Genomic DNA, 23,478 nt, shown 5'->3' with positions numbered 1-23,478 from the left:
TTCTAACTGAACAAAAGAAAAGCATTACAAATTCAGGCAGTTAGTTAATTCTCAACCTAAATAAATATGTTCTGACATGAAAATACAGCCCAGATGTCTGAACAACTTCTCTTTTACTCTGTTACACCATACTGGTACTAGTGGTAGTAATATACCTGAAGTTATTTGTAGTTTTACATTAAATTAATTTCTAGAGATCATCTAATCCATATATCCCAGTGTTATGCATGAGTATTTTAATATTTAATTTTAATTTTGCATGAAAATTTCTACACAATTCCTGGCAAGACTCCCAGAGCAGCCTGGAAGCCAGTCACAGCAGCAGAACTAGCTGAGCCTTTCTTTCAATTATCCCCAGCTCCCACTGTGGAAGAACCCACTGCCCCAATTTCAATAACCAGCTTCACTTTCTGATTTCATTGCTCCTAGCTTGACACCATTTAATCACTGTATGCCAGAACACCCTGGTGGTAAGTTATTTGTTATAATATTTGATTCAAATATTTCTCCTATATAATTAAAAAATATATATAAATATAATGACATGATTTTATATAATAAAATAGTATAAAAACATAATAAAATTATTACTATAACAGACACACGGGAAGAGAACTGTCACTCTATGTCTAGAGTTCTGGGCCCTAAAGCACACAAAATAAAGATTATTTTTGTGTTTCTTCATGCACACTCCTGGAGTCTTTGCACCAAGAACCTCAGTTTGGAGAACTCCCATTTTGTAATCCAAGGCAAAAGAACACAAAGTTCCTTGTCCCATGTCCCCAAGGAAGCCTATGAAGAACCAGGGACTTGTGTCAAGACCCTTTAAATTGCAGACAACTAAGAGTAAAAAAAGGTTGCATTTCAGCTGCAATCAGAAAATCAGAAGGCAAAAAGGGCAGTCATAGTAAAGACAGAATAAAGAAAAAAGAAAGTCACAATAGTACCACCATTCAGAAAATAAGACTAAGGAATCAATCTATGGACTAAGGAATTACCAAAGGGGTAGGCATTGGGTATCCAGCAGAAGAAACCTAAAGGAAAATTTCCAAACCTGAAGAAAGGAACTCAAGACTGGCTAGCTGGAAAAGTGCCACCTTTCCTGGTTTTCTGGGGTGGTTTTTCATTTTGGTTGGTTAGTTTTTTGTTTGGTTTGTTGGGTGGTTTTTTTGGGTGGGGTTTTTCTTGGTGGTTTTTTTTGTTTGTTTGTTTGTTTTTACTTTTGTTGTTGTTGGGTTTTTTGGTTGGTTTTTTTTCCTTTTGCTTGTTTTATATATTTTTATTAATTATGGCAAAAGCCAGGAACCTTCCTTGTCATGAGTCTGAGCTAGTGGTCAGTGACTCAGTATTTTAAGCTAGACATACCAACCAACCTCTAAACTGAGAAAAACATGAGAAATACAGCCACAAATTTGGAATGCTTTGTGTTTTCTGGACTGAAAAATTTTAGACAGTCACAAGGAGAGATGAAGAATAACTACTTACATTTTGCTCCACAAAGACAGGAGAAATGTGCAAAATGTGCCCTGCATGCATAACCCTCATGTTTGGTTAGTTCTCTACATGGAGTAAGATATAACATCTTCAGCACTTACATATTCCTTCTCAGTAGTTCAATGCATTTCTGAGTTGTCTTGGAACTTAAAAACCACCCTAGCACTGCATGCTATGACCTGGGCAACATTTCAAGTATTACCTGATTTGAAGATATGTATTAAGCACATAAGCAGTGTGCCCAGCTCCTGGCAGTAGAAAGTATGTTGCTGCTCATTCATGTCCACTTTTAATTGCTTGGTAACAATATCTTCCAGTAGAATGCCAACCAGTTGTAGTAAGAATCTTGAAAGAAACACATACACAATCAATAGGAAAATTAGCAATCTTTCAGAAAAAGATGAGGTTAGCCAATGAGACTTTGGTTTGAAAAATAAAATACAAAGTTCTCGTCCATCCATCCTAAATAGCATATTAAATTAAATGCTACAGAACATGTTAACCTAAAACAAATAGGATGCTATATGATCACAAGCATGTCAATAATTACATATTAAATCCAGATTATCTCTCATCAGCTACAGTCACAGTAGCACTGGCCCAACTCACTTACAAAGCAAATATTCAGAATGCTGTGGTGTCTTTATAGTGATTTGCTAAAAGTAATTGAGCTAAATCAAACTAAAAGCAATCTGTGGCAGTCACCACAGCTCAGCTGAGCAGGGGTAATTCAGCAAGGCACAGTAATTCACCTGTTTACCTCACCTCATCTATCCACATTCTACTCCGCAGCTTCTTTATCAAACCTCCTGCTGGGACAACATGTGGTGTCAAAAGAAGCACCAAAAGAAGGCATTTGAGGAAAGCCATCCTTGCTGCTGGCCATAACCATGACTCCATTACTTACATCACTGCTCTTGGACATAAGGTCACAGTCTGGGTGTCCAGAAGACCCTCTTCCCACAACCCTCAGAGTGAGCTGAATGACATGAAATAGCATTCTATTCCTATCTGAAGTTCCCTACTTGAGTAAAATGTTATTATTTTCTTAAACAAACATATTTCTAATGCATCCCACCACATTAAAGCATAATGCCTTAATGACAAACATTATGTCAACATAATTCTGCTGCCATCTCTCCATGCTTCTTTTGCCTGAAGTTTGTTACCATCCAAGGACATCAACATAGGAAGCCAACTAGACAAAGCTGGGTCTTAAAAAAAAGAAAGAAAGAGCAGAACTAACTGGATAGATTTGAATCCCACTGCTGCCAAGTTTCTAATACAGAACCAGGGCTTCCACTTAAAGGTATGTCACATCATTCAGTCCCCACACAGAAAGGAAGGAAAGCAGAGAAGTTTCTGGACCTGGTTTTCCTAAATCCAGGATTCACTCATTTTATCAGCTCTATTAGGTCCTTCACTTGGCCTGAGAAGAGGCACCAAAAAACACTGTCTATCTCAATACTCCTTCATCCACACACACTTGTCCCATATCAACTTATTAAGAGACTTGATTTCATTTAGATAGAAGTTTTAAATGCGTTAAATATTGCCTGATGAATTTGTGATTTCTCAGAACTCCTTTCCCCAGGTTACTCAAAAGAAAATGTACCTGGAAAATGTCTCTTCAGGTGGGTATTTCACCTGTTTGACCTCAGTGCGATCCTCTGGTGCAGACATGTTATTTTCTCCACATCTCAGTCTGTTGATTGCTTGACATGAAATCAAATATGGTGAGAAGGAAAGCTCTTGTATGCGGGACAGAACGATGTCTTCTGTTGACTGTGAAATCAGAACTCTAAGGATAGCTAAAATTCCAGAAATCCACAGCTGGACAGTGCTTACTGATGCCTAACACAAACACAGAAATACAGAAGATTGAATACTTTTGAAGTTAAATGACACAACATAGAAAGGCATTAAAAAATTAGCATTTTCATTAACTTGTAAAAAATCAGACCCTTTTAAGAATGGAGCAAACCAGAAGTAAATTTTAAGTTCAGATCTTACAAAATGCTATTCCTGTGGTAACTGTCAAGCTCATATTCACTGGTAAATAATCTCTCAGCTATAAAAGCATTACTAATACTTGTGTAAGAAAAATGTAATTTACCTATTAAATTGCATTCTATTTTATTGTAACAGTACCTTCCTTTACATTCCTGACCCTCAACACATAAAATGAAGGAAAGTAATTCATAAGCAGAACCCTCCTGTATCAAGGGCTCCCAGCTGGTAAATTACCTTAGTTCTGCCCAAGTTGTTCCCAAATTCTGCTGCTGGTACTTCAACATCACTTAGCAAATTATTAAAGAGAAACACATTCTCTTGTTTTGCATGAAAGAGACCAGATTCTCTCTTCTTTGAAAACAGTAGCTTACCATTGTTTTAGGAGTAACAAACATACTCCTTAAAAGCATGTCCACAGGGCGAAGGGATGAAGGGGCCAAAATTTCAAACAATGTGTTCAATACTCCCAAAGCATCATGAGAGTCTATATGCATCTGTGAAAGAAAAAACACAAAACTGATTTCTAACTGTCCACTAAAGGTAACTTCAACACAACATTTACACTCTGTGTTTTAAACATTTCTGTAACAACCTGTAATAAAGCTGTTCTTTACAGTACAAAATTCAGAGCCAAAACCTATGAAAGATAAATTTAAGTTTCATTGCAGGCCTTCTTAGACATGAGTTTTATAAACATGGACAAAAATTTGTCATATGAAATCCAATGTGCATACCACAAATATTTCATTTGGAGAAATAGGCCTTATTCAGAGAAGGAGACCAAAAGACTGACTTGTCATAAAATTTAGAGACTTTTCTCCTCCCTGCACATCCTACCAGGTTTATTTATAGACTGCAATGCTGGTCACGATTAAACTTAGGCAGGTAACTAGGAGAAAAGAAACCTAATAATCAGAAAAGTGAACAGCTACAGTGATAGGACAGTTTACTTGAACAGTTTTCTAGATTAACTATAAGGCAATCAACTGCAAAAAAGCAAAGGACTGGTCTACAAATCTAGATGACCCTATCCTGATTAAATAATTAAGAAGATAATGTGCAGTCACACAAAACAATCAGCATTTCAGCTCTGCTCTAAAACTGTTGTCTGATCCTGCCCACTCTCCCCAGACATGAGATCTCCTAAGATTGGGGAACTGCCATCATGGAGCAAAGAATATCTGGGGCTAGAGCACCTCTGCTATGGTGGGAGAGCTGGGGCTGTTCAGCCAGGAGAAGGCTCTTCCAGTACCTAAAGGGACTACAAGAGAACTCGAAAGAGACTTTTTGTACAGGCAGGTAGTGACAGGACAAGGGGGAATGGCTTTACTCTGCAAGAGGATGGATTTATATCAGGAAGAAATTCTTTACTGTGAAGGTGGTAGGGCACTGGAATAGGCTGCCTGCCTAGAGAAGGGACGGCTGTCCCATTCCTGGAAGTGCTCAAGGCCAGGTTGGATGGGGCTTTGAGGAATCTGGTCTGCAATGAGACCCACTGTAGCCACGAAAAAAATCAATCTGACATACTATGAACATGGGACCACCTTCACACCCTTGAGTAAGTGTTCTGATATTATCATGTATCTAAGAGAAACAGAATGCTCTTACTCTGGAGACATTCTTGATCATACTGCATGTACTTCATGCATTTAAATGTGAACTTCATCACTTCAAAGACTTAAATTTACCTTGCAGCAGCTGTTTTTTCCATATATGGCAACCACAATTTCAATAAAATTTGTCTTCATATAAAAAAAAAAGAAAAATCAAATACTCAAAGCCACTACTGATACATCCATTACAGCAATTATTTAAGGTGTTTACAGAATTAAAACTATGATAGAACCACCTGCTGTTTTGCAAGCATTGGGAGAATGATGTCAGCTATTTGCCGAGACAATCTCTTCCATTTGTCTTCATTTTCTTTATGACACTGTTGCAATACCAAGATGAACATTTCTAGCACCTAAGGAAAAGTAAAAAAAAAAAAGTAAATAAACACCCATACAAACAGAAAACACTCCAGTAATATCATAGTAGGAAAGAATATTCATTTCAACCACCTACCAAAAAGACAAAAAGGAAAAAAAAACTCATTTGAGAGAATTGCACATTTTTAAAACCCCATTTTCAGGTTAAAAGCCTGTTTTAGTAACAAGTTTTTTTGGTGGTGGTTTTTAAAGAATTTTCCAGTTGTTTTTATAAACTAGAAAAAAAAAGCTGGCTTTGTACTTTTTAAAATGGTATTTGTCAAAAGACTACTCAAACAACTGGAAAAAGAATCATAAATCTAAATACCCCACCACTTACTCAACAAAAAGGGAAGGAAGAAAGACAGCAATTTTCCACATGTATACTCTGTCTTGACTCTAGCTTCAATAAAGTTTAAATTTGGGCAAGGAAACAAAACAGAATTTTTATGGGGCTCATCCACCTGAGGTATGTCACTTTCACATAAATATTTTAAGAGACAACATAATGGAGCACACCAAGCAAGGAGCACTTCTGGTAGCTGGATGTGTTATAGATTTGAGAGTGACAGAGACCACACATTGAAGGACAGACAGACAAGAGACACAGTAAGCAAGAATGTTAATATATGGGCTGGGAAGGGGAACAAAAGAATCTGTTTCAGGAAACAAATTAGAGCACTTGTAAAGCAAATTCAGGTAGTTCACATTAGGGAGACTCCCAGGTGACTTCCTTCCCAGAAGATTTTCTCAGGAGAGGAGAAAGGAGCAATTCCAGGCTACAAAACTTCACTCTGGAGCTCCATGGGTGGCAGCTCCAGTGTAACAGAAACAAGTTGAAGGCAGCAGCTCTGGGAACCTCTCAAATGTCCAGGGAAACTACTGCAGACCATCCCAGCCACAGCCAGGGAACAAGAGAATAGCCCAGGGTTGGTTTATACATATTGCACCAGCAGAATGGAGTAGAATAAGAACAATAAATGGTATGGTGTGGGAAGAGCAGTGCATGGGTGGTCTTTAATAGGTTAAGTGTGTCAGAGGGAGATCTGCCAGCAATTGCAGTACCTTATATAACAAAGTTATTCACTATTTCACATCATGTGTCTACAGAGTGTCATTTCATACAGTTATATTAGTCATTTTATGATTATAAAACTACAAATTCAAAAGAAAATGTGGATACACAAAATTACCCCAATCTGAACACGCAGTTCTAACAAATTATTTTGACAAGATGTACTGACTTTTTTCAGAAAATACAGTGCTTACATTAGCATACACCAGAACTGCATTTTCACATTATGAAAGAAAGACACATTAGGTTTGTTAAGCACCTGAATAAGCACTAAGATCCCATGTTGATCATGACACTTCTCTTAAAATTACTTTTATGTTTTTCTTTAAAACAAAGTGTATTGACAAAAGTCATTGTTACACTCCTACAAAGCAGAAACATGTTTTCCAAAGTCTGGGTCAAAGTAGTAAGTCATAATAAATACCTAATTACCAGTGTCATTACCTTGTTCAAGTAAGTGTTATTCAAGACATTGTTATAGCACAGCAATACCATGCAGCATCTTTCCTAATTTTAAACTTGTCTCCTTCTCCATTTTACTCCCATTCTTTTAAGTTTCTTCTCTTCCACCAACCTTCTGTTTATTCTGTCTGCAACACAGCCATGCTCATGATCCTAACTGGAGCCTTTTAGTTTTTTGTTTTCTAGGCTTGACTAGGAAATTGTACAGATATGTTACTTGACCTGAAATACTAATTCGTAGTGCAGAACCTTTCCCATGTCATTAAAAATCATTGCATACTCTCTCTATAAGGAAAGATACCACAGAGAGTCCAGCTATTCCAGTTTTGTACAGAACATCATTAATATTGCCTGCAGCACTTTCAGCAGTCACAGCAATGTTACCCTTTCACAGACCACAAACCCTTATCCTCCTCTCCTACCTGATGGTACTGGATAAGTCTCAGCAGCATTGACACTACAACCTCCTTCTGAGTTTCCAGCTCTTTTCCAGCATCAGCTTTATTTGTTCCTCTTAACACAAAGAGATCATGAACAATGGGTTGCAGAGCTGGTATTGCTGAAATTAGATATATTTGTTTTAGTATGAGACAAATCACTCCTGAACAGTGATTTCTTGAACTAACAGTTCAGTTCCTAAAAGTAAACTGGGTTCTAGTTCATTAAAGGTTTTACCCACACCTAAAAACCCACAAACCCCATATTTATCATGCATAATGATGGATAGTTTTTTACTTCTTGTAGAAAATTTAAATTATAGACACATTTTACCATTCTTACGGAGCTAAAAAAGAAGATATTTTTATAAAGTATTTCTCTGCAGAAACACTGGAAAGTATGAGAGAGATGCATCTACTTAAAGGCTGAAAGCAGAAGGAAAGGGAACGGGGGCAAAAAATTAAAATCAAAGCTTTGCACATACTGCTAAGTTGTGAACTTATTACTGAATAAAATTTCAAATAAAAGCTTTGTTGCAATTATGAACAATGCAAAATGTGGGGCAGCAGTGTTAGTATAACAAATTTCCTGAAGGAATTAAGTGAAAAGTATTTCATGTCTTAAAAGTTAGTGTCTTCTGGAACACTCAGTATGGTAATAGTTTTCCACAGCTTAGTAGTCAACACTGGATTTTCTACTGAACTATTACTAATAAGTGTTGATGCCTTTTTTCTTTCTTTCCTTTTTTTAAATGGCTTTTTTTTTTGTTTTTGAATTACCATGTGTAACAGCTTTCCTCCCACTGGCCATGATACCATCACACAGCTGAATGATCTTGGGAATTCCAATTATTTGTTTGGAATGATATCGCTCATAAGACAGCAACACCAGGAAAAAGAAGATATTAGGAATAATTGCCTCTGACTCTCTGAAAACAAAATAAAAAAATTCAAGTGTCAAATCTGTATTGCACAGCTTTGTTCAGTAAAACCTATCTTTTACAGCCAAGGTTTTTTTGTAGAATATGATGCTCTGGTTTCATACAGTACTTCTGTAATTTTTGTGCCTCATTCTATAAAATGGGTTTTTCCCCAGGGATTTCTTTCAATCTTTGACCATTACAGTTACAAATATTATAACATACCGTCTAATGCACATTCGATTATTTCTGTAGAAGATCCACAGAGCAAAAGAACAACTTCTCTCTCTTCATTAAAACTCAAGTGTGAGGAAAAACCAGAAATAACTGACAGTAAAAACTTCACTGCCTTGCTTATGACCCACTAGGTCCTATACAATGTGTACCAGGTGACCAGAGTACATATGAATTCACTCTGAATCCACAATAGGAAAAAGTAGCTCTCCCTTAAGCAATTGCATCGAGCAATGAAATGCTGATTTCTGGAAGCACAGCTTTGGCAGGGGGGCCCCAAGAAATGGGTTTACATACCAAAATGGAGAAACAAAACAACACATTGAAGATTATTATTATTATTATTATTTTCTATTTTACTTCCTGACTTCTTCAGTCACATGGAACCTAAGATATCTGAAAGAGTTACCATTGGGGCCAGAGCATAAAACGAGCATATTGCCCAGAAGAGAACTCTCCCTTTCTCATAAGGCAGAAATAACCAGCAAATCTAATCTCTACTTGTAACACATCACTAATCTGTCTCTCAGAACAAGACAGTTGCAAACCCTCATTGTTCAAAGGCTCTTTGCCAATTCCATACCTGAACTGTCCTACTTCAATGTATTCAAACTGCTTTAGCACAAATCCAATAAACACCTAAAGAGAGAATAAAGTGTGCATCAGAACAGAGACATTAATTTCCATTTGAAACCATTTTGACAGTTATAGACAGGCACTGAAAATCATTTGCACCATGTTATGAAATGTTCCCTCTGCAGTTACAGAAGATGGAGAAATCTGTTGAAGCTTATTACAGCTTGCGTGAACTTATGCCACATTTAACCTGTATTCTGTATATTTTTAAGTATAACCTCATCTTTCACTCATGAAATACAATATTTGAGGAATTACAGTCAGGAAGTTAAGAGTCAGCCAAAGATCTAAATCAAGATAAAATCTAAACCATTTATGCATTTAAAAGAATTATCTTTTTATGAACTTACAGAAAACTTCAGTATTGCAAATCATGTTCATTTATAAACCTGAAAATCACTGTAGCAAATAAAACACTTTGAAGTAAACCACTTAAATTTATGATACAAATTCCCTGCTTCTATGGACAACTACACAGACTACTGTATTTGTCACTAGCTCCCCTCACTGCCATTAACATCAAACAATAGTTGTCAGCCACGATGCTCATTATCAGTGATAAGGAAGTCCATACTCTCAGTGTGGAAGAAGGTATTTCCATTTGTAAATGAAGCTTTATTAAATAAAAACTAACTCCACTGTCCACATAATTTTATTCCTGAAGTCCATGTCATGAGCAGCTCTTAAACAGTTGTTGCAGACCCCAGAAAGTCATTAACATGCAAAAAAATCCCCAGAAGTCTGAAGCTATCTGTGGCTGAGGGCTGGGAAATTGAGTCTCACCCTGCTGTAAGTCTTCACTTTTAGTACAATGAATGGACTGCTGGAAATATTTTTGCTGCAGATGTTAATTGAGCCTGCTGGTGAGATGTGTATGACAATTTGCAAATGTGGTGAGGTACCAACCTGATCTGAATCCAGAAGACAGTAGTTAACTCGCAGCTGAACCAGTTGAGCAAGCAAGTCTAGAACTTGTCTCTGCAGCTGTACCGACGTTGTTGTTGTGTATTGCTTCAATGCTTTTATGACAAGGGGTTCAAATAAACGAATGTGATTGTGAATAGCATTCTGTAATAGAGAGATTTTAAAGTAATCTAACATCTGAACACGTCTCTGATTCAAAGCCAAATTAGTTTTGAAAGGAGGAAAAATGTTTTAAATCTAAGGTACAGCTCTTTCAGGAGAACACAGATACAAGTACCTTATCAGCACGATGTTTTGCTGCACTGGAAATGCTAGTTTTCAGCTGTGTAGAAACTTTCTGCAGCACATCAAACCATCTGTTACAAAAAAATACAAAAAAACCCACACACATTAAAAAAAATACAACAAATATACTGTCCTTAGATGCATTTTACTGAGCCAATGCCAACTTGTCTTAATCTACTTGACCGCTTCAAGAATCTTAGTTAAAACAAAGGGCAGAGACAACCTACAATACACTTCAGAGGAAGATTTTCTAGTCTTTGCTTAGTTATCCTTCTGCCTTTCCTTTAACACATTGACTAGCTGCTGTATTTAAAAATTAATAATATACTCTTAAATACAAGCATTTAAAATTATTATGCTTTTAAAAAACTTCAATGATATCCATTTTAATGACTTAATTTTGCTTTGGAAAAAACACGTTAGTGATAACTACATCTCGGATGTGCTCACCAAGACAAGTGACTTTGCTTAAGTCTCTATTTTTAAGTTACACAGCACAGCAATGATACTCACATTTATGAAAACCACTAAGAACAGACTCTAGTTCAAGTGAACATTATGATGTAAGGGAAGGAAGTTACCCTGAAGCATCGTGCTCCTGCTCAGCCTGAACCATGTTCCTCAGACTGGCATCAGCAAGGGCCTGTGTGAAGTGTGTGTAGGGTGCCATGAAGCAATAGTGGTAGAGACCAGGCCTCAGGTTGGAGGAACCCAAGCGCTGAGCTTTGCCCTGAGCTTTGCTGGGGTTTGAAGACATGCCATCATACTGAGAAGCCAGATTTGTCCCAAACAATGTTTTCAATAACTAAAAGAAAGTTGGAAGAAAAAGAAGAAAAGTTAACATTTCAGGAAAGAAACTCTTAACTTGTCTCTCACTGTAATTAACCTTTGAGGACCTAAACCTAAATATTTAATTGAAAGCCTGCAAGATAATCCATCACTAACCCTTTCTAGGGTTGTTTGATACTTCAGTTAATTGGCTGAAGAACACTTTCATAAGGTAGGAAACAAGCTTGTTTTCTGAACATCAGCTAAAAGAGTTTTGTGAATTGGAAGCAGTTCAAGAGGAAACTAGTATCAAGTTACAGAAGAAGTAGTGAAAATGAAAGAAAATATGCTCTGTTTGCTCCACCTGGGCCAATGTTTCTACATACCACTTCCCTTACAAGCATGGCCATTCTTAGCATCCAACTGACAGCCAAAGGACATCAGGATTAACACTCACACAACATCTAAAAAAAACTCCTTACCTGCTGTACACACACTGTTGCCATTGTTGGCTCTCTGTTGAAACATGATTTTAGATATCCCAAAATTTCTTCTACACACTAGAAAATAGAAAAACAAGTGCATTACATTGTGGGGTTTTTATTATATAAAACATCACAGTGAAAACTGATCAGCAGCACAGGTTTTTGTACTAAGTAAAAGTACATTAATTTAAGGGAAATCAAGGAATTAAAGGAAAAAATAAGAATTCAACATTTTCCTCCTAAAATTAAAATACTACAATGCCTAACACCACAGCTAAGTAGAAAAAAATAGCAAGACACAGGAGAGGAAGGAGGGCAATAGGACTTCTGACATTTTGTATATGTAGACATATGAATACAGGGAATGACTGAAGGGAAACCATTCTGCTGGAAAGGAAAATCCCCATGTGAAATTTAAAAAGCAAAAAATTATTGCAGTTTTCAACAGCAGCAATTTAACCTGGAGAATCTGCTTTAGCACTTTATTCAATTTTGTGGAAGCACAACACTTCTAGGACTACTGCCCCTGGGAAGGAGGGCAATTTTGAAATCAGTGATATGTGCTCTCTCCCAGTCAGGACCACGGATACTGGATAAGTTAACTACAAAAGAAAAAACAAACAAGCCTTATACCTTTCCAATGTCCTGAAGAGTAGCAAGTTCCAAGATTTGAGAGAGAACGTCTAAGGCAGACCGTAAGAAACATCCAAACTTCTCATTCGTGTTCTGGAGATCCAAAGTAACCTGTTCCCAGAAAATAAAACCACTTTATTGGACAAGGAGATACAAATTACTGGAAGCAGCGGGTATTGACACAAAATGATCTTTTGTATAACATTTCAGTGTATTTCAATCAACATGACTGACAGTTTAGACTGCCTTATGCATTGCTGGAAAGGCAGGACTCCATTCTGACTAAGAAAAAAAAAGGAACCTTCTTGCTTGAGGAAGGCCTAGGGCATTGACAAGCAATGCAGCTGGATGATGCATTTCTGATAAACACAGCAGGTATAATAAGAACACAGTCCTTGAAGTGGACATATCAGATGACCAACTCTCTAGAGAATGCATCTTCTGCCATCTGAACTAATGAGGAAAAAGCTTCCCCATCCTGGAATAAAGTGCAGAGAGAACAGACAAGGGGATTTATTTAGGACTGCCAAGCCAGCAAAGAGTCATTTGGTACCAGCAATAACAACAGCAGAGAAACAACAGGGTGACAGTGCCTACTATGTGTTGTTGTTTGGCCAGTTTTTGTTTTTATTTGTGGTAGTTGTGATCTTTCTTTAAATTCTTTTTTTTTGTGTATAACACAGGTAAACAAGTGAGCTGAGAGAGGCAGAGCCTGTTTAAAAGAAACAAAATGATTATCCAACCCCATTTCAGTCCAATCAAACAATATCATGCAGTACCTTATAATTAGCATGGGTTGCTTTCAAGACATCATATAACTTCAGGTATGATGGAAGATGATAAAAACTTCCCACTGAAGATGATTTACTCGTTGGAACAGGTCCTGTAGCATCAGTTTGCCTAGAAGCTTAAAAGAATATCATAGATTAGCACAATATGCCTTTTCTAGGCTGCTCATGACATGTACACAATATAATTTACTACATCTGCATTATTCAATCCACATGTATATTCCAAACTGCAGAAACAAACGGTGCACAACTGGAAAATGAACAGCATTCTAATGAACCAGCCTGCTGTGGTGAGAGAAATTAACCCAGAAGGCTTAATACTGAAGTGCATGTACAATTTACAAAACAGAATTAACACGTTTCCTTCATTCATTACTAAAGAAAGAAAAGGTTTCAAGATTCAGAATCTCATTTCCAAAGTAAGTAATCCGGCCAAAAGCTGGAAAGCAACTTTCAAATTTCTTTTAAGGAACATATGTGCAAAAATTATTTTAGTCTAGCTGAGTAGATTCATAAAAAGTGAGGAAAAGGACTCAGCAGTGCTTTGGTTCTGAAAAGTACAGGTAATTTTCAGCTTACAGTTAATAAAAACCAAAACAGTAAAAAAGCTTCCACCCACAGCTGCCTTTCCACCAATGCAGTACCCTGCCAGTCTCTTGAACTGAAACTCCAGAAAGGTTACTCAGTTTTATTTCTTCTCTCCCTGTCACAACCACTCAGTGTGGGGCATCTAGATGGAAGGGTTAACACAAGTGATGTGCCTACCTGGACTTGCTTCACCACTCTTCTTAGGGCTCATTGGCACAGATGCCTGTTCCACAGGCTCCCTCTCCTTCCCCTTTCTCCGAATTGGACTAAGAGAAGGTGGGTTTGTGAGAGAAGGTAATGCTGCCTAGAATTAAAAGAACCTTTATTAGTTTTGTTAGCAAGTTTTCTTCTATAAAAATACAAGCATATTCTTTTGTTTAAACTCCCCTTCATTAGACTCTGATTAAATTAGAGCTCAATGGCTACACTTCCTTTTTATTCCAGATAAAGGAGTGTCAAAATTATACTCAAACATTTTTAAAATATGAAGAAATTACTGATCTTAACAATACTCTTACAGTTTCTAAATTAGTCTCTAAATGGATATGCCTCAAAAAAATCTCAAAAATCCCCAAACCTGGAAGTACCTAATATAAACTGTTTAAAAGTCAGAATATTTTACATAGGATATTCAGAAGATAAAAGTTATTTTTAGCCCCAAAAGGAGCTCAGTGCATTACAACCAGCCAACCAACCCAAAACTCAACACACTTCCTAGAGTATGCCATCCAATACTTCATGTACTCTATATACCCCTCACTGAATTAATGTTTAAAGTGAAGTGAACAGGAATAAAAGACTCAAAATTTAGGGTTATATTTTAAACACTGCAGAGCTAAAGAAATGTGAAGAAAAATATCCATTTTTTTTCATGGTACTTGTTTTACTACACAGAGTAGAGTCATTATCAAGGAATTAGATACCTATATCAAGTCTAAAATGTGAAGAGGTCTATAGCACAACAGTATTTAAGTCACAAAATTTTACTTTTTTATTTTTAATATATACCTTTACTGCTGGACCAGGAGCAACATCATCCATCACATGTGCACAAATATTAATGACCTTCAGCAGATGAGAAAAGAGCTGTTCTACTAAAGTGACCAGAGCTCGATCTGCCAGAGCTGGCCAGGGTTCCTCCTGCTTTGCAGCACCTTGGTTTGCATCTTCTTCAGCACTCCAGGGATTCTTCAAGCACTTGGGAGCACTTGCTGCAATTTCAGGAAAGAGAAGACAAAACTTTGGAATTAAGCACCAGAAAATTTTGAAGGCAGCTATGGTTACTGTCTCTATATGAACAGAAGTTCAATCAGAATTTCAAAGCCAGGAGTAGCTGCACAGTTTAAAACAAAACCAACAAAATTTGAGTTCTTTGTACCCAGCTTGTACTAAGCACGCCCTTTGGCAACTGGAGGAAATTTGCAACTTAGCTACAAAGAGGCAGCTTCTTTTCAAATCTCCTGAGTGCAAGTTCCTTCTTGATTTCTTCTGCTTAATCTTGCAAGTTTTTATGGCATACAATCAGAATAGAGTGAGATATGGCGCTTCTAATCCTAATGGTAAAAATATTAGGACAATCCTACTTTTCTTGTCCTGCCTTACCTGCAAGCAAGTTTCCAGTCAGAATCAAAGCATCCTGATGTGCTGAGAGATCCAGTGGGAACCAAGCTGATGAGAGGAGAGACAGGACCAAGCCAGCCATACCAATGGTGCAGCCCTTCTGACCTTCATCTGAAGAACTTGGCTGGGAAACACTGGAAGTTTAATTTTGGAATGTCATGACTTTTTTCCCCCTTTTGGCAAATTAAAAGTCTTGAGAAAACCAACAGTCAAGCAGATGGCTAATCTAATGAAATTAAATCTGTGCTACAAAAATACACATTTAAAACTCAAAGAGAACTTCAAAAAGTAATTTGCAGCAGAGACCTGACAATACTCTGCTTTCTTTAAGAGCCATTACCTTCCTTGTAATAGCAAATATCAAGGCTATAGTGACATCTACTGATAAACTGAAGAATTCTGCATTTATTTGCTACCCACTACAGTCCTGAACTATCTTCAGTTAAGTCTTGTGCATATGCAAGGTAAGGACAGGAGACATTAGCTGTAGTATTGCAATGTAACAAGATAGTGCTTTAAAGTGACAAGAAATTAATTAAACAATTGCATTCCATCAAATCCTCTATATTTTTTGAATGAACACTATCCAAGATGGTAGTTTTCTGCTGCATTCTTTATTTTCCTTGACAATAATTATAAGACCAGATTTTCCCATAGAAATCAAGTTTAAGAAAGGGCAAGCAGAGATCACCAGAAGATGCTTGGCAGAATACTCTGTGAATTACACACATTACTTCAAAGCTGTAAGACCTAAATACTTCAGTCTCTTTCAGGAAAAGACCTTCTGTAACCTCCAAATAAAGGGAATCTGGAAATCTTTCAAAATATTTTTTAATTCTAGATAATTAAAATCTTCTAATATAGTTACTCTGGTCTAACACAACAACAGGAATTTCAGAAAATTAAACTGACACTAAGTATAGCTATCATTTTGATAAAGCTCCAGAGCTAATTACAGTGCCTTCCTTTGGTTTTTTCACCTGTAAAGTATTTTTACAGGCAACTGTTGCTTATTCCAAATACAGCCAGAAATCCATTACTTAATCCATGTTGAGCTGTACAGAGTTGGAATGCAGCAGTTCCAGTAACTTCTTAATCATAAGAACAACAACATTTAAGATAGGAAGGAATTTTGGCAAAATTCTCATGTGTACTATCCATGTTATTATATTCTTATTATCCAGAACAATAAATGTCTGTATCATTCCACAGAAATAAAATTACAGTCCAAATTCATATAAACACTGGCCAACATTTTGTGAAGAAGGAATCAGAGGAAAGGGCAAAGGCTATGTCATTGGATCATGTATAAATATTACATGCATCTTTACAACAACATTTTAAAGCTACATAGAAGAGAAGATACATTGATTTTATTTTCCTAACTAAATACTGCTCACATCCTGAATTACTTCATTTGTTACCACTGGACCACACTTTTTATGCTACATATACAGAGTACACCACAGTTAGGGCCAGCAAGGGAAGCAAGGGCCAGCTGACAAGAAAAACATCTGAGGGATGCTTGTTTTTTTGTGTTTGGGTTTTGGTTTTAAAATAAGACAAAATTTCCCAACCAAATAGAGTAAGAGACACAATGACAGCAACAAAGAAAATCAACACAAATTATATTAAATCTATTTAAAAACCCAACACTCCCCACGTGCACAGCTCCATTAGCTACTTTTACTGCTCACATGGCACAGCACTAATAATGAGAGGCAAAATCAAAGCTTTCAGGCTGCCACCTGTACATTTTCATCCTGAAGAAACTCTTCAGAATGTAAGTCATTTGGGCCTATCATGTATTACCTATATTAACACTGAAGTATTATAGGTACCCAATTTGCTGTTCCCACTCAGTGTGCCAAATGAGAACAATTTAAATGCATCTGACACTATTATAGCAGCCAAGATGAAACAGCTTCCTTGACCCACCATTTTTCAACATAGACATGAAACCAAGATGAAAATTTTGATGTTCAAATTTTAAAGAGATACTACAAAATATAATATCCCAAAGATAAACATCCTTTCAAAAGCATGGAATATTTTCTCCTATATCACATTTCATAGATGCTGACTATATCTATCTTTCTGTAAGAGCAGTTGCAGCCAATCCCTGTGACAGACACCGTGGTTCCAGAGGTGACAAATGCTGGCACTTAATACCCTGACAACCTGAAGCTATAATCTTCTATATTCTGTACAAAGTTCTTAAAGAACTGCTAAGATAAACCAGGACTTCAATGCCTAAGTAAGTCCACTTCTGTTTCATAAATGTGACTTCCAGAAGCTTGATAAACAAAAGAGGGAACATACCCACAATGCCATCCTACACTCCAGGTGCAGACTGGAAATGTTGTGGAGAGAAGACACAAAGCTTCACAGCAGCCAAACTGAAAAGCAGACACCAAGAATCAAATTAGTTTCAGCACAGGAAGAGTTAGCAACACAGTATCTTAAGAGTGAGAAATAAATCAATTACTACTGCCATTTTCAGAGTACAAAAGCCCCATATACAAATATAGTCAGGAGATCATAAAAAAAAAAAACCAAAACCCCAAGCATGTAAAATAGGAAAAAGTCAGCCACCATAGCAAGAAAACTCAAAGAAACTCATATGTACAAAACCTCACCGTAAGTGCTCTTGTAGTGGATATTGTCAGTGCATGGGAAATTGCTGCAATAACCCTTGAAAGGTTGTTTTCCATAGTGACATCTGTTGGACTTTGCAGCATATTGTAACCTCTGTATGCTCTGAAATAAAAACATTTATACCCAGTAAAACAAGTACTTAAAAACCCCCATCCCAATCAAAAATTATTAATTTTATTACTTAAATATTTAAGTTTAAATTACTAGTATGTATTTCACAGACTGCTTGTAACACACAAAACCAGAGAACAGTCTAAATACCATCTTATATTGTTGTATTTTTGGGGTTGTATTAAATGCTATTTAATTTATAAATAAATCCCCTTTGTTAGCAAACAGAAATAGCAGATCAACTGATCAACTGTTTCTAACTCCATACTTGAGAAATGACCACCAATTTAACTCTGCTGCTGTCTTTGCTGCTGCTCAAATGGATTCAACATTTTTGCATGCTCACAAAGTTTGGATTATTGCTGTAGAAACTCTATTTTCTATCCAGAAAAACACTGGATCCACAAAGTACTATTGCTTCCATACTACAGCACATATCTTAAGTGAGAAGATTAAGACCATATACCAAAAGGTATATAATTTAAAACTTTTATGACAAACCGATAGAATCCAACAACCCCTACAAATACATACAACTCATACTGTCTATAAGACAGAAAAAGTACAGCTGGCAGCAAAAATACAACAAGATCATACTATCAAAACTAGAATTTCTTTTTAAATTATAAAGGGAGTACAGCTTTCTGCAACTACAACCATTAAACAGGATGTGGAGATTTATAAACCTGGATCAACACACCCAAAGAACAGTAACATACATACAATTAGCTTGAAAAGCTGGACCTGGTTTTATAATTTATTGGGCATGTAGGGTGACTTCAGGATGGATAGAAGAAACTATCTTAAAACAAGGACTCTCAGTGTGTGAGCACTCATCAATAACTCATAGCATATTCTTTGAACATGAGTCAGTTTCTGTGGACTTAAACCTACTACAGGCGCTCCTACAGACTAGAAAAGGAATTCATAAGCACATGGATTTGTAGGATTTAACTACAGCCCTACACATTGCAAAGTGAAATTTGGGTCTCCATTCCTTTGAAAGCAAGGCCAGGCAGGAAACACACCTGGTGATAGTGCTCACTGCAAAGTGAGATGGGGGCTGTGTCTCATGCATGAGGAGTTTCAGGTAGACACTGCTTTGGTCTCGTGCTACTGCCACCACTGGGTCAGCCTGTCCTTGATCACAGTTATAAAACAGCTTTGGAACAAGCCTGAAAGAAAATTAAGTGTCAAAAAGAAAAATTATTATTCAGATATTATTTAACACCCAGTTTAAATACATTTAATATACACTTCAGCAAACTATACATGTTAATTACACATATCAAATTGTAAATAGCTATTACTTAAATTCATTAAGCTGAATCATACTCCAACAAACACTTAACATAGATTACTTCTCTCTTGCTGTTCCCTGATCTTCCCAGATATTTTCCCCATGAGTATCTGTATCAACCGAAAACTCATTTTTACTGAAAAAAATCATTTTTTACAATCTGATTTCTATGCAGCAACACTGAAACATGAAATCAAATGCAGTCTTCTTGAACAGTATTTTCAACTTATGTGAAAGTGAAAAGCTATTTTACACATGTTTTTGTAATCTCAGTGAGGGTACTCCCAACGAACGCCCTTACTGGATGTTTGAAGGGGTTTCTACAAGCTTGTAGTAGCTTTCTTGGGCAGGTTAAGTCTTTTCCAATCTTAACAATCCTCCTGTCACTAAGTCAGCACAAAGACAGAAAAAACTTCAATTTGTTACCACTCAGTTAATAAAATGACTCCATTTCAGTCCCTTCAAGTCCCTTAATAAAAGCCACAAGCTCTATGATGCAATAGTTCATGACTTCTCTGCTGAGCTGCTTTGGCAATATAAACACTTTTAAATGTCAGAACTTTAAAGTTTAGTTGTCCTTTATTTGTAATTAGGAAAGGATAGCAATTAACAGTATGAAAAAACTAGGAAAGAAACCCCTCTGATAATAAAATATACCAGGAATTCAGTATTACATGCTCCCAACTTCTTTAAACATAAAATTTAAGTCTTTGAATTCCAATAAATAAACTACCAACTAATCCTTACCCTTTGGTGCATTTATCTGTACAGCAACTATAACTGTAGTAGGTTACAGCAAACATCTGCTTTGCAAACAAAATCAGCTGCTGCACTGTGATCAGTGAGCACAAAAGTTTTAAGATACACTGTGTATGACCATGTGAAAACTACAGTGGTTGGGAGTTAGCATAAATCTGTAGAACTTCAACATTTTAAGTCAATCAGCCACTGCCAGGATACTCAACAAACCACTTCAGCATGAAGAAAAATATTCTTAAAAAGTTGGAACTGAAAGTGACCCTCAGAATGCAATACAATGTAATACCCTCAGAATGTAATTTAATGTAATTGGACTGCTCACAGAAAGCAAAGTACAATTACCTGATCAGTTAGAATGATGCATGTTCTAGGTACCATAAAGATGCATTTGTTTCCCATCTCCCTTTTGAATAAATATATATACATGCATCTATATATATATATATGTACATTAAAAACACCCAGTGATTATTTTAGTTATAGGTACACACCAATATGCAAATATCTTTCTAAACTACTTTTTCTTTTCCTATAAATGAAAATGCCACATGTACCTCATTAATGAAGCTGCGGCCACATGTCTCACTCTTGGATCCTCATCTCCAAGCAGACTTATTACAACATTTTCAAGCACTCTCTCCTGAAGCTTTAACAGCTAGAAAATAAATTAGCACAGAAAATAAAGTTCATGGACCATTTTCATCATTTGACCATATTGTTAAAGGAGAGTTAACAAGTGAGATTTCATCTGTCATACAAGCCTGCAAGACCATCTTTATCTTAACATTGTCAACCACACTCTCTAATGACACAAATGCCAATTTTTTAAAGTTAAAGAGAACAAGCCACAAAACACACAAACACACCAGAGAAAACAAAGATATCTGAATCTCCACAGTAAGTGTATTCCCAACTGCAGTAAGTTTTAGAATGTGAATTATTTACACAAAAAACACAGCAGCCATCAATGTTGACAGAATTTAAAAACAAAGTAGTGACATTGCACCGGTACCTTAATCCAAAAACACAATATACTGATTAAATAATTTACTTACACCGGTATAATGATGAATACCTCTGTGCAAGCTCTCAGTCTTTCCTTCCAAGAAGTTGACCAGCCTATGACAAAACAGAATTTAGAGTATATTAGTTAACATTGTGTGTTATTTCTCCCTTCACTGCTCTGAGGGTTCTTTTTGTTTATTTTTTTAAAAAACCACTATAGGGAAAATGTAAGTAGTAAACACTTTTTGCAAGCTTTAGAAAAGGTAAGTTATTTGCTAACCTACTCTCTGGCTAGTCTAACTGAAGAAAAGTAGTCCTTCCATTAAAAAGAAACCATTATTTAAAGACCATGATTATAATTGTGTTTTTCCCCATGCACAGAATCATCATACTCTTTTGAAAAGATAGTAACACATTCCAAACATCACTATTCAGAAAGAGTCCACTTTTGTATGACTAAGGATAACTTGAAGAATTTTCATATAAACATCTTTTGTCTTTCAGTTTGGAAGAACCAATACAGAATGAGAGAATGCAAGAAAAAGAACAAGTCACATTTATTTCAGTATTACAAGAAACTGAGTGACTACAGAGAGCGGACAACAAAGTACATGTCAGGGATTTTCTCTTTAAAAGCACACAAAATTGAATGGAAAAACTAAGTCATATTCCAAATTATGTGGTCCCTCTCTGATCACACATTTACAGAAGGCTTGACAGGACAAACCAATGAACAATAAACTTCAATACAGTGTTACTAGAATTGGTCTTGGTTGTGCAGTCAGTGGTAACTTGTCAAAGGGATGCATACAGGATTGACTAATCTGAATTAGTTTCATGAAACTCATTAATGCTTCAGAAGAAATTGTGCCATTACAGTTAGTTTCCTATACTTCTCTGTACTTCAGCTACAACACCCATGGAAAAATATGAACACTCACCGAAAATCTACCTCTGCAAGTGTTTCCAGAAGTTCTGTCCTTACAAGCCAATATGAGCTGTTCTTCAGAGCAAGGAGGTCAACAATCAATTGCAAACCCAGCTCACTGTAACTGCTACTGCATAAACTCATGATGCAATGCTGAGAAGAAAAAACAACTTTCAATTATATTACAGAAGAGGTTCTCCGAAAAGCAAAACGAAAGTCATAAAAAACCCATCAGTTTTCTTTAGAATTCTAAAAAAAAGTTATTGCATAAGAGCTAGGATAAGCACCAGAGCTAGGTACCCTGCAAGGCCAGAAAACCATCTGCTAAAACCTGCTTCTGAAATTAACCTCTGGAGAGGAATGCAGGTCACACAGATCAGAGGTCAATCCTCTAAATGAGGACTCACAGGGCTAAACACCACAAGCACTATATTGTCATCTGTTCAAAAAGAGACTCCTAATTTCCACAGGGTACTTTTAGACACCTGGTTCTGGTTTCCAAAGTCTTTGAAAAAGTCATATCTCCATATTTGAATGTTCAACTATAGGCACAATGTGTCACCTTTAGAAAAAGTTATAGAACTCCACACTTCCATGTCTTACTTAACTACACAAAATGTACTTTCTTGTTTGAGGATTAACAACCAAAAAGGCTTAGAACATTTCTGCCAAAAAGTGTAAAGCCAGACCACACTATATACGGAGAAAAAGCAAGAGCCAAATTAGTCTAGTATTAGGTTGGCTGAACTGAACTATTCTGGTGGTCTTCTAAAAAGCCATTATGACAAGTGTAGTCACACATGGAATCACTACACACAAACATGAAGATTGCTGAACAGGAGGTTAAGAAGACAGCCTCATTTACCTACCTGGATTTCCTTCCCCCAGCTGTATCACAAGCCCCTCCTCTTTGCATATAAAACAAACTATCCACATTTTACTAAAATTTGTGCTTTGCCTCACAGGTTCTTAAGTCTCTGATTTGTCTGTGTTCTACTTTATTGGAAAAACTCTCAAAGAAAGCTCACTCCTTCACCCCTCTGCTTTTTCACCAAACACCTTCCACAGATTTTATTAGAGAAATAAAATTCACATACTCTAAATTCCACTCACCAATTCAGCAGTCATCTGTTTTAACAATTGCCTGAGGCATCTTTCACCCAATTTGAACTGCTTGCTTTTGTGACACTTCTCCACATTTAACAATTACTGTTTCAGAAAATAAGCACTATTTTACTTGTCATTTCTCACATTTAATTTTTATTCTCCAAATACAGGCTACAACCAGGTGCTGTATGTTCACACTCCCCTGTTTTGCCTAGATAGCCTTTCTACCAATTGCATTCATCCTACTGTTGGTTAATGTAAAGCTCATACCAGTA

The 23,478-nt window shown here is 36.5% G+C and overlaps 1 protein-coding gene across 2 annotated transcripts in view; it reads right to left on the bottom strand.

Moving 5' to 3' along the window:
- Nucleotides 1–23,478, bottom strand: part of HTT (huntingtin) — an 81,043-nt gene that overhangs the window by 31,660 nt on the left and 25,905 nt on the right. For both annotated transcript variants that reach the window (XM_084205216.1, XM_084205217.1), the window contains 22 exons: nt 22,110–22,249; nt 21,219–21,282; nt 20,718–20,818; nt 19,133–19,279; nt 17,975–18,095; nt 17,658–17,734; nt 15,318–15,469; nt 14,724–14,926; nt 13,893–14,019; nt 13,116–13,243; nt 12,337–12,447; nt 11,701–11,778; nt 11,032–11,255; nt 10,443–10,521; nt 10,148–10,309; nt 9,189–9,244; nt 8,232–8,380; nt 7,437–7,573; nt 5,357–5,473; nt 3,879–4,001; nt 3,110–3,348; nt 1,697–1,839 (listed from right to left, as the gene is read on the bottom strand). In XM_084205216.1, coding sequence (XP_084061342.1) covers nt 1,697–1,839; nt 3,110–3,348; nt 3,879–4,001; nt 5,357–5,473; nt 7,437–7,573; nt 8,232–8,380; nt 9,189–9,244; nt 10,148–10,309; nt 10,443–10,521; nt 11,032–11,255; nt 11,701–11,778; nt 12,337–12,447; nt 13,116–13,243; nt 13,893–14,019; nt 14,724–14,926; nt 15,318–15,469; nt 17,658–17,734; nt 17,975–18,095; nt 19,133–19,279; nt 20,718–20,818; nt 21,219–21,282; nt 22,110–22,249 — 2,878 coding nt within the window. The remainder of the gene's footprint in view (nt 1–1,696; nt 1,840–3,109; nt 3,349–3,878; nt 4,002–5,356; nt 5,474–7,436; nt 7,574–8,231; nt 8,381–9,188; nt 9,245–10,147; nt 10,310–10,442; nt 10,522–11,031; nt 11,256–11,700; nt 11,779–12,336; nt 12,448–13,115; nt 13,244–13,892; nt 14,020–14,723; nt 14,927–15,317; nt 15,470–17,657; nt 17,735–17,974; nt 18,096–19,132; nt 19,280–20,717; nt 20,819–21,218; nt 21,283–22,109; nt 22,250–23,478) is intronic.

This window comes from Fringilla coelebs (genome assembly GCF_963513975.1).
Source record: "Fringilla coelebs genome assembly, chromosome: 4".
In the NCBI taxonomy this organism is placed as follows: Eukaryota; Metazoa; Chordata; class Aves; order Passeriformes; family Fringillidae; genus Fringilla; species Fringilla coelebs.
This window is presented reverse-complemented; position numbering and strand designations above follow the sequence as displayed.